The 17,126-nt window shown below is 53.1% G+C and overlaps 1 protein-coding gene and 1 long non-coding RNA gene across 4 annotated transcripts in view; one reads left to right on the top strand and one right to left on the bottom strand.

Annotated features, from left to right (window-relative positions):
- The window catches only part of PLEKHM2 (pleckstrin homology and RUN domain containing M2), a 38,291-nt gene extending 27,377 nt beyond the window's left edge, over positions 1 to 10,914 (bottom strand). For both annotated transcript variants that reach the window (XM_077899517.1, XM_077899516.1), the window contains exon 1: positions 10,580 to 10,914. In XM_077899517.1, coding sequence (XP_077755643.1) covers positions 10,580 to 10,639 — 60 coding nt within the window. In that variant the 5' untranslated portion in view covers positions 10,640 to 10,914. The remainder of the gene's footprint in view (positions 1 to 10,579) is intronic.
- On the top strand, positions 9,945 to 16,830 carry LOC144314888 (uncharacterized). Of its 2 annotated transcripts, XR_013380737.1 has the most exons (4): positions 9,945 to 10,107; positions 12,958 to 12,999; positions 13,767 to 15,690; positions 16,504 to 16,830. It is a non-coding gene; the product is annotated as an uncharacterized LOC144314888 (long non-coding RNA). The 2 variants fall into 2 exon arrangements; XR_013380736.1 differs by lacking the exon at positions 9,945 to 10,107 and having other exon boundaries at positions 12,228 to 12,999.
- Positions 16,831 to 17,126: the final 296 nt, after the last annotated feature.

Raw genomic sequence — 17,126 nt, forward strand, 5'->3', positions numbered from 1 at the left:
TTAAAGCACAGTCAGGGGTACCTGCTGTAACCATCTGGGAAGCGCGCATCCCCATCTCTCACTGAGGGCCTTGGGCCCTTCCCAAGGCTCGCAGAATGGGAGCTGGGCTTTGGGACAAAGTCAGGAGTGTCCTAGTTGCCTCCTTCGTGTACAACATTAGCCTCAACAGAGGCTCTGGCCCGCTGGGTGTCTGCTGCTCCCCCAACCCTAGGCAACTGCAGTGTTTCTTACTCTTCTAGTTTTATTATTATTCTTTTTTAAGTAGGTTCTACACACAGTGTGGAGCCCACCACAGGGCTTGACCTCACAATCCTGAGATCAAGACCTGAGCTGAGGTCAAGAGTCTCGGATGCTCGGGCAGCCCTGGTGGCTCAGTGGTTTAGTGCCCTCTTCAGCCCAGGATGTGATCCTGGAGACCCAGGATCGAGTCCCACGTCAGGCTCCATGCATGGAGCCTGCTTCTCCTCTGTGTCTCTGCCTCTCTCTCTCTCTTTCCCTGTGTCTCTCATGAATAAATAAATGAATTATAAAAAAGATATTAAAAAAAAAAAAGAGTCTCGGATGCTCAACCAACTGAGCCACCCAGGCGCCCCATGACTTATTCACCTAATTTTAAAATCCCTGAGATCCCACCTCACCTTAGCCTAAAAAATACTTCATTCCCGATGACAATCAATGACTGAAGATTACAGGACCAGAGAGCATCGCTTCGTAAGAATCAGAGATCCTGTAGCTCAGAAATGATCAGCCTGGTTTCTTGGTGGGCATGAAAAACGCTGTCCAGGGGCACCTGGGTGGCTCAGTTGGTTGAGCACCTGCCTTCGGCTCAGGTCATGATCCCAGGGTCCTGGGACTGAGTCCCACATCGGACTCTCTGCTCAGCGGGAAGTCTGCTTCTCCCTCTCCCTCTTCCCTGGCTTGTGCTCTGATAAATAAAATCTTAGGGATCCCTGGGTGGCACAGCGGTTTGGCGCCTGCCTTTGGCCCAGGGCGCGATCCTGGAGACCCGGGATCGAATCCCACATCGGGCTCCCGGTGCATGGAGCCTGCTTCTCCCTCTGCCTGTGTCTCTGCGCCTCTCTCTCTCTCTCTCTCTGTGACTATCATAAATAAATAAAAATTAAAAAAAATAAAATAAAATAAAATCTTAAAAGAGAGAGAGAGAGAGAGAGAGAGAGAGAGAGAAAAGAAAGAAAAATACTGTCCATCTTTCAATGCCCCTGCCCGGGAAAGGCTTGTGCCCAGGCTGGGTGGCAGCCCGGGTCTGGCTGGCCCAGTACGGAGAGTCACCATGAAGGGTGTGCTGTTTGTTTCCCATGAGCCTGCATTGCTTCTTAAGCAAGATGAGTGAAATCAATGCTTCTTAACCATTTATTTGCTACTAAATACACCCAATTATATGGCTTTCTTTCCCACTGCCCAAATCGCTACTCATTAGCCCCTTTACTGGAGAGCTGGCAAGCTCTGCTTTTTTGGCAGCTCTGTGGAAAGACATGCAGGAGGAAAGAGCTAAAAAAAGCAGGTACTTGAATTATCCACGGATTTCATTTTTTTTGTGCTTTCTTTGGAGTGTTAGAACAGTGACAGCAGAAGGGGACAGGCCTCGTTGGGCGCATATCTTTTGGGAAATTTGATGGCATATGGTTTTCAGAAGCAGTTACATGCTTCTTTCCTGGAGGAGGAGTGTCCTGGCCCCAAGGTACTGCGATTGTCCTGCCTCCGGACACGGCACAGGGCTTGACCTCTCCTGGTGGGACTGAGGACTCCTTTCACAGTGAGGACACAAACCAAAAGAGTCTCTGCTAGGAGGTCACTGGGCAGGAGGACGGCCCTAGAAGCCAAACAATGGCCTGAAAGAACATGTAGCACACACCACTCTATGCCACGATTTTACCCCTGGGACGGAGGCAGGCCCTGCTTTCGGAGTGCCCCGTGTTCAGTGGTGTGTGTGGCCCTGGCAGGAAGAAGGAGGGTCTTTCAAAGCCTGGGAGCCTCACTGGTTCTGCATTCTGCTTTCACTTCCCCTCCCCTCGGCTGTACCTGCAACATGACCTTGTGAAGGCACCCCTCACCCGACGACCATTTTGTAGCTACAGAAAATGTCATCGAGTCACTGTCTACATCAAAATGTTAGGTTTTGGGGGACACTGGGGGGTCCCCTGCTTCCACCCCCTGGTCACGCAATACAGTCAGAGGCTAGAAATGTAAATGCACGGTCAAGAGGCACGACGGCAACTCTGTGGATCAAGAACTCAGGCTGGCTGCTAAAGGACATGGGGGACAGCTGAGTGTACACCCAATCCACTGTGGTCTGGTGACCGTCTTCTCTTCCAGAGTGCCAGCCCCAGGGTTAGGGGCTTGGTGGGTTCTGTTCACTGCTGGTTCCTGGTGACTGGAAGAAAAGCTCATCACCGTCCAGCTCATCACCGTCCCTCAGCAGATATTTGTTCCATGAACACGTGGTTTTAAGGAGGCCTGGCCCACAAGACTGACTTGAGAGGATGGGTTATCTATTGTGATTTCAAGACAAACATCACGGGGATGGAAAAGGCCCGGAGAATTGGAAAGAGCAACAGCCAGAATCATGGTGCAAGTCCAGGTCTGCCCCTTATGAGCATCAGAATCCCGGGCAAGTTCCTTCTCCAGACCTCATTCCACTCAGGTATTAGACCGGGTCCCGGCCTGCCCTGCAAATTTGTTATGAGCCTGACGCAGGAAATGTGTGTGACCAGCAGGTGCTAAAGAAACTCGATGGAGGGACTCCTCTGGTGTTACTACCCTGCTACCTCTTGTGTACTCGGCCACCTCATGCCTCGGTAGCCTGTAACACCCAAAAAAGAGAACCTAGGGAGAAAGTGTGAACAGAGGTTGGCTACTTACTAAAATAAAGTTTGGAGATTTTTGTGGACTTAAAGTTTACACCAGTAGCCTTTCTTGTTTTCATATATGACTGAGTTTCTTAGAATCTGTTGATCTCAACTCTTAAGCACAGTTATCCAGGGAGGAGAGGTGATTCTAGGAAAACTAACCCTTCCTTCCCTTTTTAAGGTTTTCTTTATTTAAGTAATCTATACACCGTACATGGGGCTCAAACTCATGACCTCAAGATCAAGAGTTGCGTGCCCCGGTGACTGAGCCAGCCAGGTACCCCTACCCCTAATATTTCCTTTTTTTTTTAAGAGAGAGAGAGAGAGATAGCGTGCACATGTGTGCACATGAGTATGGGGGAAGCGCAGAGGGCGAGGGAGAGTCTCAAGTAGATTCCACACCCAGTGCCCAATGCGGGGCTCAATCCCACGACCCTGAGATCATGCCCTGAGCCAAAATCAACAGTCAGATGCTTAACCAACTGATCCAGCCAGGTGGCCCTTTCCTTATATATTTCTATAACACTTAAAAGCATTCAAGAAAAGGGGGAAACGATAAATTACAAATACATAAAACAGGAGAATGGTTGCATGGCAGGGACAGCTGATTTGCTAGCAAGATGCAGGAGGCCCTCTTGGGACCCCGGATGGTCACAATAACCAACAGACCAAACCCGAACTTTCAGCTCCAGCCAAAGGGACTCTCCCAGAGACTGGCCTTACTCTCCTGCCTCAAAGAAAAGTTCTAGGATGTTCCCACCTTAAGCAAGCAGCAATAAGGACATGGCTGGAAAGGAAAGTTCACCTGAACCAACCAGCCCTGCTGCCTCATTCAGCCTCCCTCGGAGCGGACACCTGCTTCACGGGCTCTCAGCAAGGCCACCTGGGAGAAGAGCCCCACTGTGTTCCCTGGACCTAAGGACACCACCAGCTTCAGTGGCATCATACCCTTGCCAGGGTGGTGAATCCTGATGCCTCATCCCCGAGGTGAGCACCAAAGACTCAAGTTGAGCAATCGACCACCTGAGAGCCCCACAGTACCTACAAACGCCAAGCTTCTTCCTGCAACACTCATGCTCCAAATACCGCTCCTTTCTTTCCACATTCAAACCTGGCTTGACCACTCCACGTTAGCTTTCAGCCCAGTTTTGGCAGCTAGCAGCCCACAATGGGCTCTGGCTCGATGAGCTCTGAGGGGGACCCGCGGGATGGCCGCTGCTCCGTTGGAACTCCAGACCAACTAGAGAGACAGCTAATGGCCCACCCGGTGGCACAGGGGCCTGCGGCCACCAGAGTGCCACCTGCTCCATCCAACCCCAGGTGCGGGTGAGTTTCTACCGGCGTCCAGTCGTCAAATGGGGCTTTTGGTCTGGACAAGCTTCATGCTAGAAGCAAGCCACGGAGAAAGAGAGGGCCCAGGGTGCTCTGTGATGGGACAGAGGGACCCACAGTGTCACAAGGCTTCAAACAGAAACCTAATGTTAGAGAAGCATTGTGTAAAAGGAAAGCCATGTCCTAAGGCTGAATAGGCAGGGCTCAGAAAAGGCAGTTCCCGCTTCTCCCTTAGTATCTGATGCTGGGCCTGGTGGGATCACTCATAGGGTCCGGTGGTTCCCAGCTGGGGGCCTTCAGGTCCCCAGTGTCCCTCGCTGGGAAGCCTCTGTTCTGTGAGAGAGGGAAGGAGCAGGGGGAGAGGAAGCAAGGAGAAACAACCCTGACCGTCAGCACCTCGGTTTATAGAATGTGTGAGTAGGTATTATTTTATTTAGAGCTCTGCCCCAGTGACTCAGGTCATTGGGGATTTTCAGAACTCTTAAGACTTTTAGACTCTTAAGAGTTTTTCCATGAAGCCAGAGAGTACAACACTATTGATTGAAACCCAATGGTCATTATATTTCCCACATATATATAAATACAAGGACCTCTCTAGAAATCAGCTGCCCTAGCTAATTTTTAATGAGCTGGCTGACCTAACCTTTCTGGGGGGGATGGGGACACGGGGCCAAGGGGAGCCCACCACCCTCGCCAGCCTCTTCAGCCACCCTGACAAGCTAGGTGAACCTCACAGCTGCAGCTCCTTCGCCAGGGTGAGCAGATCCCCGCCGAGAGACCCCGACTGAGACCGCTGCTCGGTGCCTGGCCAGTGTCCCTTACTGGAGGCAGCATCACCTCCTGAGGCCAGTCTTCTCTGGTCACCTCCTCTATACAGCACACTCCTCTGCCAAGGTCTGTCACAGTATCCTGTCTCGTGCCTCTGTAACACTAATCGTGATCTGAAATCATCTTTGTACTGGCTTGTCACTAATCCATCACTTGTCTCTCTCCCTGAAATATCTGCTCCATGAGGGCAGGGATCTGATCTGCCTTGCTCGCTACTCCCCTGCTAGGGCCTAGGACAGCAGGGACATATGGACATACGGTGGGGGGGGGGAGGGGCAAGACGAGGCATTCAGTAAATATTTTTGAAACACTAAGCCCATGGACACGTGATGGGATTTACCAATGTCCATATTCATTCCACAAGCCTGAGATAACACACAAAATCACAGCTGCAATAGAGACTTGATTAACTACAGGACCGGGCACACCAATTTCTCTGAAGGCAACCCCCTACCCTGATGAGGACTTTTTTTTTTTTAAGATTTTATTTATTTATTCATGGGGGGGGAGGGCAGAGACTCAGGCAGAGGGAGAAGCAGGCTCCATGCAGGGAGCCCGATGTGGGACTCGATCCCGGGACTCCAGGATCACACCCTGGGCTGAAGGCAGGTGCTAAACCCCTGAGCCACCCAGGGATCCCTGATGAGGACTTTTTTAGGCGTGCACGCAGGCATATATCCCAAGTAGGGCCCATAAAACAGTCTGATTTGTAAATAAAGGTTTCTTGGAGCACAGCTGCCGTCCTACACGGATGGATTCTCTGTGCTTCCTTCTCAGCTACAAGGGCAGCACTGAGTAGTTGCAAAGAGACCATATGGGCTGAAAACTATCTGGAATTTTATGAAAAAGTTTGACAAGGGCACCCAGTTGGCTCAGTTAAATGTCTGCCTTCAGCTCAGGTCAGGATCCTGGGGACCTGGGATCGAGCCCCACATTGGGCTCCCTGCTCAGGGGGGAGTCTGCTTCTCATGCTCTCTCTGAAATAAATAACATCTTTTGTAAGTAAATACATAAACAATCAAACAAACAAATAAATAGAAAAAGTCTGGCAAAGCACGAGCTGGAAGAAACAGAGAAGAGCCGCCTGAGGCTCTGAGCGGGAGCGCACGAGAGCAGCTGCAGAGTTGACATGAGCGGTAATGGTGGCGGGTGTCCCACCTGGGCCTGCGGACGGTGCTCAGTGCCTTGAAGTGTATCCTGTCCTGGGACTTCATTCTCATGACAATACTGTCAGTAAGTTCTGTCGGCTGCTGCGGCTGATGGAGGCCCGGGAATTTGCCAGAGTCCAAAAGGTCAGTGACAAAGCCGGAATGCAAACCCAGCCTCGGGCCTGCGCGCCCCTGAAACCTGCACTTGTGTCCACCGCGCTCTACGGCTTCCACGCAAAGCCCTTTCTAGCTACATCTAGCGGAACCTGGGCACGCTGAGGTCTGGTCCGTCTCCCAGAAGACGGCCTGGGCGTCCCCACGTCCTCGGGGATGTTTCGGCGGTTCCTTCCACCCACAAGCTCCTTCTCCTTCTCGGAGTTCTACCAATCTGTGAAGACTCAGCTAAGCCCTCCTTCTCTGGGGGCTTCTCCTCAGCTACTGACTTTTTAAATTCTCCCTCCAACCATCACACAAACCATTGGGGGACGGAGGCTGCTTCCTCCTCATACTGTGCGTGTGTGCATCACACAGGCTCCTCAAAACCAAAACAGAACTCTCGGGAAAACCACTGCCTTCCCTCCCCCCGGAGAAGATGCTATTTAGTAGAACCACATGCCAATTCAAAATGCCACGGGATCCCTGGGTGGCGCAGCGGTTTAGCGCCTGCCTTTGGCCCAGGGCGCGATCCTGGAGACCCGGGATCGAATCCCACGTCGGGCTCCCTGCATGGAGCCTGCTTCTCCCTCTGCCTGTGTCTCTGCCTCTCTCTCTCTCTCTGTGACTATCATAAATAAATAAAAAATTAAAAAAAAAAACATTAAAAAAAACAAAACAAAACCAAAATGCCAACACTGTCTTTGACTTGGACATCTCTCTTTGACTATGAACAAATCACCAACCGCAGGCTTTATTATCTGCCCCTGGGATGTTTCTGCCTTCTCTCCCTTTCTAGAACATATGGAACTTGCTTCTCATTTAACTGTGCTATTGAGTTCCCAATTCACCCTAAACCTCCCAACCCTGCCTTCCTATCAAAACACAGGGGCCCCTGGGGCCAGGCGGGATAACAGCTAATGTCACCTCTCCGGGGTTACAGCACATGCTCGTCATCACAAAACCTGTGAAAATGGCTCAGCTCGACAATACTCCTTGGGGAGAGTGGCTGCGCTTGGGGATGTAGTTTCTGGGGCGGGGACACAGGGGGCTCCTGGAGGCCGGTTATGTTCTGTTTCTCCATCCACGTGCTTGATGTGTGGATACGTTCTCTTTGCGAGAACTCATTCAGCTGTACACTTAGGAGTACAGGTATATTCTGTTTTCTGTAGGCATGTTCTATTTTAGTAAAAAGTTCTAAAATACCCTTTGTAGGGGCACCTGGGTGGCCCGGTCAGTTAAGTGTCCGACTCTTGGTTTTGGCTCAGGTCATGATCTCAGGGCCGTGGGATGGAGCCCCACATGCAGCTCCACGCAAGGCCTGCGGCCTCCTTGAGATTCTCTCCCTCGTCTCTCTGCCCCTCCCCCTGCACCTCTCTCTCTTTCTCTCTCTCTCTAAAAATAGATACATCTTTCAAATACCCTTTGCAAACACAGTAATACACAATGGATCAGATCTTTTTTTGCAGAAATACACGTCTCATTTTCTTCAGGCAACATCCTTAAAAGGGATCAGCAAGACCATTTCACTAGCAGCAGGATGAATGAAAGAAAAAAAAGGCAAAGCAACTCTCAAGGAGCTAAATAACAAATTCAGGTGAGATTGGTGTTCAAGGACAAATGTGACCCCAAGCCTGGTAGCCCTCAACGCCTGTGGCTGTAGCTGATCTGATTCCGATTAGGAGCAGATACTCTGATTCAGAAAACCAAATGCACTTCATGATTCAGGAATATAAAACAGCTCCCTGAAATACAGCCTACAAAGAAAGCGGGTAACAAGTCCAAATGATGTTGTATAACAAGCCTTAGGTGGTGAGGCACTTAGCCACCTTCAGAACCTTGTAGAAGTGAGGAACTGGCTCTCCCATAAACAAAAAGCTGACCACGATAGACTAAATTTCTGTGTCCCTCCCCGTAAATTTATGGGCTGAAATCTTAACCCGTCGTGATGGCATTTGGAGGTGGGGCCTTTGGGAGGTGCTGAGGTCATGAGGGTGGAGCTCTCAGCTAGGGATTAATGCCCTAATAAAAGAGATCCAGGAGAGCTCCCTTCTGCTTCCCCCTGGTGAGGACCCAGTCTGCCACTGGAAGAGGGCCCGCATCAGAACCCAACCACGCTGGCACCCTATTTTCAGACTTCCAGCATTCAGAACGGTGACAAGTAAATATCTGCTGTTTATAAGCCATCCAGTTTATGGTAGTTTGTTATAGCAGCCTGGACAGATGAAGAACAACTTCCTAAGACGGGGTCAAGCACCCTGCTCAACATTCTATATATGCTCTTGTTAAATTTTCACAACCCTAATTTTATCCCTGCTTTTACAGATGAGAAAAATGAGGCATGGGGAGCTTAAGGCACCTACCTAAGATTAGAGGGTTACTAATTGGCAGGGCAGGCAGCCACGCTCCAGAATCCATATTCTTAACCATGCTGCTCGTCATGCCTTTGGCTGTGATGCACCCAGGGATGGGGTTCCAGTTGCTAGTGTGGGACTTCTGTCTTCCGGCGAGCATTACAGCTCAATAAAATGTGCTTGTCCAACGCATACGATTACAAGAATCTTGACAAGCACATCCGACTCCCTCATAAACGGCAGCCTGATTCTCAGAATGAATCTCTGTCTTCAAAAGATTCATGCTTACACGAATGACAGCATCCATGTCTAGCCCCTTTCTACCGGAACTTTCCATTTATTTGTTGGAACTGCAGGGACAAAGCGCTTGGCCTACCTGAAGCCATCATCGGCCCAGATTAGATGAGAAGGGTCAGCTGTCTTCCTTTCTCTCCCATTATGAAAGATCTATTATTGCTTTTTGACAAAGTATTTGCTTAATCCTGGACTCCTTGAGTAAGCAAAAACCATGCCTCAATTGCATTAGCAAAGCTCAGGAAAAGTAAATAAACAAAACTTTTGTCCCATGTCTGCAATGTTACCTTTAGTTGTGCTTTTAGGAGGACATTTCAGTAAGATCCTTTACGGATCTACTTTTCTTTTAAGCCACATTGATATCAATGAAAGGTAAAATTGCTAGCCTATGCTACTTTTGAGGAATTTAAGTGTCTCTGTGTGTGTGTGTGGGGGGGGTATTTAAATATAACAGTTGATTGAATGGGTTCTCTTCATTTTGGTGTATTGAATTAAAATAATCTGATGACCGCTTTTTCCCCCTCTAAATCATTCCCCATTTCTGAGACGATCAGGTGAGCCAGGATCTCAAATTAGGGAGAAAAAAAAAAATCCAACCATGTTCCTCAGATGATTTTTCAATTCTGGTTTGATTTTAAGAGAATAGGACCCGGGAGGCCTGGGGGGCTCAGTGAGCCTCTGCCTTCTGCTCAGATCCCGGGGTCCTGGGATGGAGTCCCCTTCGGGCTCCCTGCGTGGAGCCTGCTTCTCCCTCTGCCTGTGTCTCTGCCTCTCTCTCTGTCTCTCATGAATAAATAAATAAAATCTTTAAAAAAGAGAGAGAAAATAGGACCCTTTTCCAGATAAAGCTGACTTTCTCACGGACAGTGACATACCCTTAATAGGTAGTAGTTTTTCTACCTGGAATTGGGGCGGTGATGCCTCCTGCAAGGAGCCCCACGCAGCGGGGCGTCTGTGTGCCACCAAGTCCCGAGGGTCAGCAGCACCCAAGCTACAGCCCTCGGGCTCCTGGGTTCTCGGTCAAAGCGCCCAAACGCACCCATTCCCAGCGCCATCCCTGAGCAGCAGGACTATGCCGGGAACTTTCCGGGGCCAGAGGCGGCGTCACCCCGAACCTGCAGGCGCCCCAAGGTGCCGGCCCCGGGAGGCGGTTGGGGGGGGCGAGGGTCGGGGCCCCGCGGAGTGACGCCCCAGGGCGCTCCGGGGATGCTCACCTGGACCTCGGGCTTCACTGACAGTTCGGAGGCCACGGCGCTCACGTGAGCTGCCCCGCTGCCCGCATCGGCCCGGGGTCACCCAGGGGGAGGGCGGGGTGTCCCCTCCGCCAGCCCTGGGGACCCCCGGGAGGGGCGGGGCGGGGTGTCCCGAGCCCCGGGGTCGCCGAGGGGCAGGACGGGGTGCCCCCCCCCAGCTCCGGGGTCACCAAGGGGCAGGATGGGGCGTCCCCCAGCCCCGGGGTCACCAAGGGGCAAAGCGGGGTGTCCCGAGCCCCGGGGTCGCCGAGGGGCAGGGCGGGGCGCCCCCAGCTCCGGGCCCCCGGGACCCCGGGACCCCGGGACCCCGGGGGGCTGGGGGCGGGCCTCGGGGCCGCGGCCGCGCTCACCTTCTTCACCGACAGCGAGATGTTCTCCAGGATGCGGTCCTTCACCTCCCGCGGCTCCATGGCGCCGCCGCCGCCGCCCCGCCGCCGCCGCTTCCCGCGCCGGGGCCCCGGGGCCGCCGCCAACCGCTGCCGCCGGCCGTGCGGGGGCTCCGTCGTGCCGGCCGCGGGGCCCGGCGCCCGCCGCCCGGCCCTCGCCTCGCCCGGCCCCTCGCCGCGCCCGGCCCCTCGCTCCGCCGCGGCCCGGAGGCTCCCGAGCGCGGCGGCGGGGAGGAGGCCGCGGGCTGCGCGGCGGCGGCGGCGGCGGCAGGAACTGATGTCAGGCGGGGCGGCGCCGAGGCGGGAGGGCGGGCGGCGGGCGGCGGGCGGGGGCGCCCCGGGACGGCCCGGACCCCTCCCCCCCACCCCGGGACGGCCCGGACCCCTCCCCCTCACACCTCCCCCCCCCGGACGGCCCGGACCCCTTCCCCCCCGGACGGCCCTGCCCCCTCCCCCCCCCCGACGGCCCGGACCCCTTCCCCCCCCCCGGACGGCCCGGCCCCCTCCCCCCCCGGACGGCCCGGACCCCTCCCCCCCGGACGGCCCGGCCCCCTCCCCCCCCCGACGGCCCGGACCCCTTCCCCCCCCCGGACTGCCCGGCCCCCTCCCCCCCCCCCGGACGGCCCGGACCCCTCACCCCCGGACGGCCCGGCCCCCTCCCCCCCCCGACGGCCCGGACCCCTTCCCCCCCCCGGACTGCCCGGCCCCCTCCCCCCCCCCCGGACGGCCCGGACCCCTCACCCCCGGACGGCCCGGACCCCTCCCCCCCGGACGGCCCGGACCCCTCCCCCCCGGACGGCCCGGACCCCTTCCCCCCCGGACGGCCCTGCCCCCTCCCCCCCCCCGACGGCCCGGACCCCTTCCCCCCCCCCCCCCCCCCGGACGGCCCGGCCCCCTCCCCCCCCGGACGGCCCGGACCCCTCCCCCCCGGACGGCCCGGCCCCCTCCCCCCCCCCGACGGCCCGGACCCCTTCCCCCCCCCGGACTGCCCGGCCCCCTCCCCCCCCCCCGGACGGCCCGGACCCCTCCCCCCCGGACGGCCCGGCCCCCTCCCCCCCCACCCCGGGACGGCCCAGCCCCGCCCCCCACCGCAGCCCTAGCCCTCCGCGCGCACCCGCACCGACCCCCGCCGGGCCCGGGGCCCTGCACCGACACCGCCCCCCGCCCCAGGGACCCCCAGCGACCCCCAGGGACCCGGCGCCCCGACCCACCTACCCAGACACCCCAGCCCTGCGGCCTCCCCGCCCCAGTCCTAAACTTTCAGGCCATTTCCCTGGGGCTCCTCCCCGCCCCCCCAAACACACCCTCTGCGCTTCCTTCCATCGCAGCACCCTCTCTGGTTGGTACCCACATCCCAGCTGCTCGGCGGGTGGGACCACTCCCCCGGGGCCCCAACTTGCTCAGCCCTGAACCCCACGCGCACCCCTCTCCAAATTCCCCGAGAGCCACCTGTGTGGGAAGAGTTTTCAGTCTCCTGCCTGGCTCACTTAGCTAATTTGGTCCCCAAATAAATAGATCCTAATGCATCTGCTAGTCCCTCTTCTTTTTTTTTTTTAACATTTATTTATTTATTTATTTATTTATTTATTTATTTATTTATTTATTATTTATGATAGACATAGAGAGAGAGGGGGGCAGAGACACAGGCAGAGGGAGAAGCAGGCTCCATGCAGGGAGCCCGATGTGAGACTCGATCCCGGGACTCCAGGATCGCACCCTGGGCCAAAGGCAGGTGCAAAACCCCTGAGCCACCCAGGGATCACCTACACTTTTTTTTTAAAGTCAGTATAGATTCATTTTTTTCACATTATGAAATGGAGATACAATTGACAGATAACATTAGTTTCAGGGGCACAGCATGATGATCTGATATTTGTATATATTGAGAAATGATCAGTACTCTTTTTTTTTTTCTTAAGACACCCCACTTCTCAACTTCAGCTCCCTATTTTCCCTCCTCTCTGCTCGCCTACCCGTCCCTCAGCCTCCCAGACCTGGTCATCTCAGCACCGTAATGAAACGCTGATTCTACAGCCTATCCTAGACAGCCCCCACCCCATAGACAACCAAAAGATTCCGCTCCATCCCTCAGTTTCCCCAGGAGAGACCCAAGATGGTGGTAGTTATTTATTTGCTTACGGTTTTATTTTTAAATAAAATGCACCCCCCCCAACATGGGTTTCCAACTTAAAACCCCAAGATCAAGAGTTGCATACTCCACCAACCGAGCCAGCTGGGCACCTATTGTTTTGTTTTTATCTGGCTGGATAAGTGGGACCAAATTATGTGTCAAGAAGAGGAAAGAGGACGACCTGAGTAACCGCATTCTATCGCCACTTCAGGATCTAGGTCAAGAACTCTCAACACTACCGATGATGATGGTGGTAAGTGCTGAGTACTGACTATGTGCCATGCGCTGAACTCAGTGCTTTGCATACATTTGTCTCATATATTGTCACACGACAGGTCCTGTACAGATGATAGAAGCCATTTGTAACCTGAGTCAAAGGTCCCTTTACATTTCTTCGTACTATTGTAGCAGGTGACTCCCCAGGGGCTTTGACCTAACTAACCCTTTAGGAAAAGAAGCAAAGTCTCTAAACTGAGAGCATTTCTTATTAGTACGGAATTCAGGAAAATAAGACAGAACAGCCTCGTGGAGCCGGGCTAGGGTATGTGACAGGTGGGGAGGAGGCTGCAGTCGCTGGGCAGGTAGGGGGAAGGCTGAGAACAGAGGACGGGTTACTTCGAATGAGGAAAGAAATAGTCACGTGTCCAAAGGTGTTTGGGGCAAGGCAGAGGTAAGCTGCTTGAACGACCAGTCTGATAGCTCCGCAGCACCTTCTTCCCCTTGCACCTGGACCAGGGTGCCTACAGGCCCTGACCTGTCACATGCAACTCTGGCTCATGAGAATCCATTCAGCCCGGAGTGGAACCCACAAGCCTTGTGATTCTTCTTTGCTGTTAAACAGTAAGACATCTTCTGGGCAGCATCTTCTGCTGGGTGCCGCCTTCCCATAAATGACTACTCATGGCTTGGGCACCTGATGGCTTCAACTGACGTATCATTGCTTGGCTACATACCTGTGATGTAAGGTGGTGGCATGCCTGCCATACTGTTTTCTTTCTTTCTTTTTTTTTTTTTTTTAAGATTTAGTTATTTATTCATGAGAGACACAGAGAGAGAGGCAGAGACACAGGAGAGGGAGAAGCAGGCTCCATGCAGGGAGCCCGACGGGGGGACTCGATCCCGGGACTCCAGGATCATGCCCTGGGCAAAGGCTGAGCCACCCAGGGATCCCCTGCCATACTGTTTTCATCTTCACGTGTGGGGGGATGATGGTCCCATTCAACTTTTTACAACATTCAGGAGGAACATAGGGTCTTCCTGCCTATCGAATTCCTCAGGTTTGCCTGGGTAAGTGGGTGGGGGAAGTGAGGCACATTTTAGTCCCATAAGACTTCTTGCAGGCAACAGGAGGGGCCGAGTGTGTGTTCACATGCAGATAATTGCCCCACACCCAGAGCTCAAATGTGGAATTCATCCTTGCCTGTCAAAACCAAGGCAACCCAGGGAGCACCTGGCTGGCACAGTCAGGAGAGCACGTGACTGTAGACTTTGAGGTGGTGAGTTCGACTCCCAGGTTGAGTGTAGAGATTACTTAAGGAAAAAAGAAAAAGAAAGGCAACGCAGAAAGAAACAAAATTAAAAAGCCCCAGGATGCCTATCGGGCCTGTTATAGGGAGCCACTGAAGCTCATCCATTTATTGCACAAGACTGCTGATCATGTGGGAAGTGCATGAGACTCTGAGGCATCAGGAGTCAAAAGCTTCAGTTGACTCATGCTAAGGCCTCAGGCAAATCACTGTCTTAGTTTCCAAATCAGAGCCACAGGAAAAATGACTTTTTCCTCCTTTTTTTTTTTTTTTTTTTAAGATTTTATTTATTTATTCATGAGAGACACACAGAGAGGGAAAGAGAGAGGCAGAGACACAGGCAGAGGGAGAAGCAGGCTCCATGCAGGGAACCTGGTGTGGGACTCGATCCCGGGACTCCAAGGTCACGCCCTGGGCCAAAGGCAGGCACCAAACTGCTGAGCCACCCAGGGATCCCCTCTTCCTTTAAATATGGTCCCGACCTCCGTCTCCCACTGCCCAGCTCCCATTGGGGCGAGGGATGAAATTGGGTAGGAAGGAACATCCTAGAGAGTCCACAGACATGGCCACCGGGTCTTTACTCTTCTTTCCAAAGTTGTGTGCTGCCTCAGAGAGGAAAAGGGTAGGGGAAAAGTCTGGCAGCTTTACCCTGCCATATCCTTAAAAGGTCATCGGACCTGGTCATTTATTTTTATTTTTTTAAAAGATTTTATTTAGTTATTCATGAGAGACACAGAGAGAGAGAGAGAGAAAGAGAGGGAGAGGCAGAGACACAGGCAGAGGGAGAAGCAGGCTCCATGCAGGGAGCCCGATGTGGGACTCAACCCCGGGTCCCCAGGATCACGCCCTGGACTGAAGGCGGCACCAAACCGCTGAGCCACCCGGGCTGCCCCTGGACCGGGTCATTTAAAAAACAGGGGCACCTGGATGGCTCAGTAGTTGATGGCTGCCTTCGGCCCAGGTAGTGATCCCAGGGTCCTGGGATCGAGTCCTGCATTGGGCTCCTCGCAGGGAGCCTCCTTCTCCCTCTGCCGTCTCTGCCTTTCTGTGTGTCTCTCATGAATAAATAAATAAAATCCTTAACCAAAAAAAAAAAAAAAAAAAAAAAAAGGAGCTGGTTGTACATCAGGGCAGTGCTCAAGGTCTTCTAGTTCAACGCCGGCACCCACAAGAGCAGACAGCTCTAGGACTGGGAAAATCCAAACAAGGCAGCTGTAGTCGAGGTGGTTTTATTTTATTATTTTTAAATTTTTTAATTATTATTTTTTAAAGATTTTATTTATTTATCTGAGAGAGAGAGTGAGCGAGAAAGAGAACACGAGCAGAGGACGGAGAGGGAGAAGCAGACTCCCCCACTGAGCGGGGAGCCTGAGCTGGAGCCCGATCCCAGGACTCCTGGATCATGACCTGAGTCAAAGGTAGATGCTCAACTGACTGAGCCACCCAGGTGCCCTTTTTATTATTAATTAAAACTTTTTTTGGTAATCTCCACATCCAAGGTGGGGCTTGAACTCACAACTCCAAGATCAAGAGTCTCACACTCCACTGATGAAACCAGCCAGCTGTGTCTAAGCGATTTTATTTTAAAATGTTGAACATCCAGGGGCACCTGGACTGGCTCAGTCAGAAGAGTGTGTGACTCTTGATCACATGGTTGTGAGTTCGAGCCCCACACTGGGTATAGAGATTACTTTAAAAAAATAATTTTAAAAATGTAAAAAAATATGTTGAACACCCAGTTCCTTCCTCATGACTGTCCAGTCAGCAAGATGGGTTGGTGAAAATTGGGAAGTTGTTCAACCTCTGAGTTTAAAAGCCTCTGACATGTCACAGCGTCTGGATGACATCCAGACTCTTCTCTGGCCTCCGAGGCCTTAGCTGATCTGATCCAGCCTTTCTAGTCCCGGTGTGTGCCAGGCCCTGCCAACCTTCCATTTCTCAAACACGCTGGCGTGGTCACATCTGAGGGCCTTTGCTAGGACACTCTCCCCTCGTGTGGCAAAGGCCCTAGTGTGGCGGCAGCTGTTCACCAACATCTGCCCTCCTCACAGTGACAGCATTATAGCCGGGCACAGCGCTAGATGACATCTCCCGGCCTCCTTTGTGGTAGGCCTGGGTATATCAGCAAGTTCCCTCTAACGGAACGCAAATAGAAATAAAGTGACCCACTTCTGGGCTGGGCTCCTGAGCAAGTGGGTACTCCTTCTCCACGCTGTCTCTTCTGCCACCAGGTCTGATGAAGCAAAGGGGATGTCTGACTTACAAGATGTGAAGAGCGTGGCTTCCTGCATCACTGCAGAGAGGAGAACCGCCCATCGACCAGGAACCCTTGTCTTGGGCTGTAATATAATCAAGATAAAAAACTTGTTTTGTAGCGGCGCCCGGGTGTCTCAGGTGGTTAAGCATCTGCCTTTGGCTCGGGTCATGATCCCAGGGCCCTGGAATAGAGCCCCGCATGGAGCCCTGCATGGAGCCCCACATCGGGCTTCTTGCTCAGCAGAGGGCCTGCTTCTCCCTCTGCCTGCTTGTGTTCTCTGTCAAATAAATAAAATCTAAAAAAAAAAAAAAAAAAAAAGTTCGTTTGTAACAAATTATTGAAAATTTTGGCCTCTTTTTCCCTCCATCTAGCCTAACATAATATAACCCGAATCCTCACCTGGGAGGACCCTTCTTGTCAGTTAGGTCTTGATTTAAATGTTAGCTTCTCAGAAGAACTTTCTCCTTGCTTGCTCAACATTAAGTAGCCTCTAGTCCTTTCCAACGTGCAAATCTACTAAATTTTTGTTTTGAATTTATTACTACCTGTCATGCTGTTTGTTGTCACTCTTCAAAGAGACTGCTATAGGGTAGGCTC

Source organism: Canis aureus, chromosome 5 (assembly GCF_053574225.1).
Source record: "Canis aureus isolate CA01 chromosome 5, VMU_Caureus_v.1.0, whole genome shotgun sequence".
In the NCBI taxonomy this organism is placed as follows: Eukaryota; Metazoa; Chordata; class Mammalia; order Carnivora; family Canidae; genus Canis; species Canis aureus.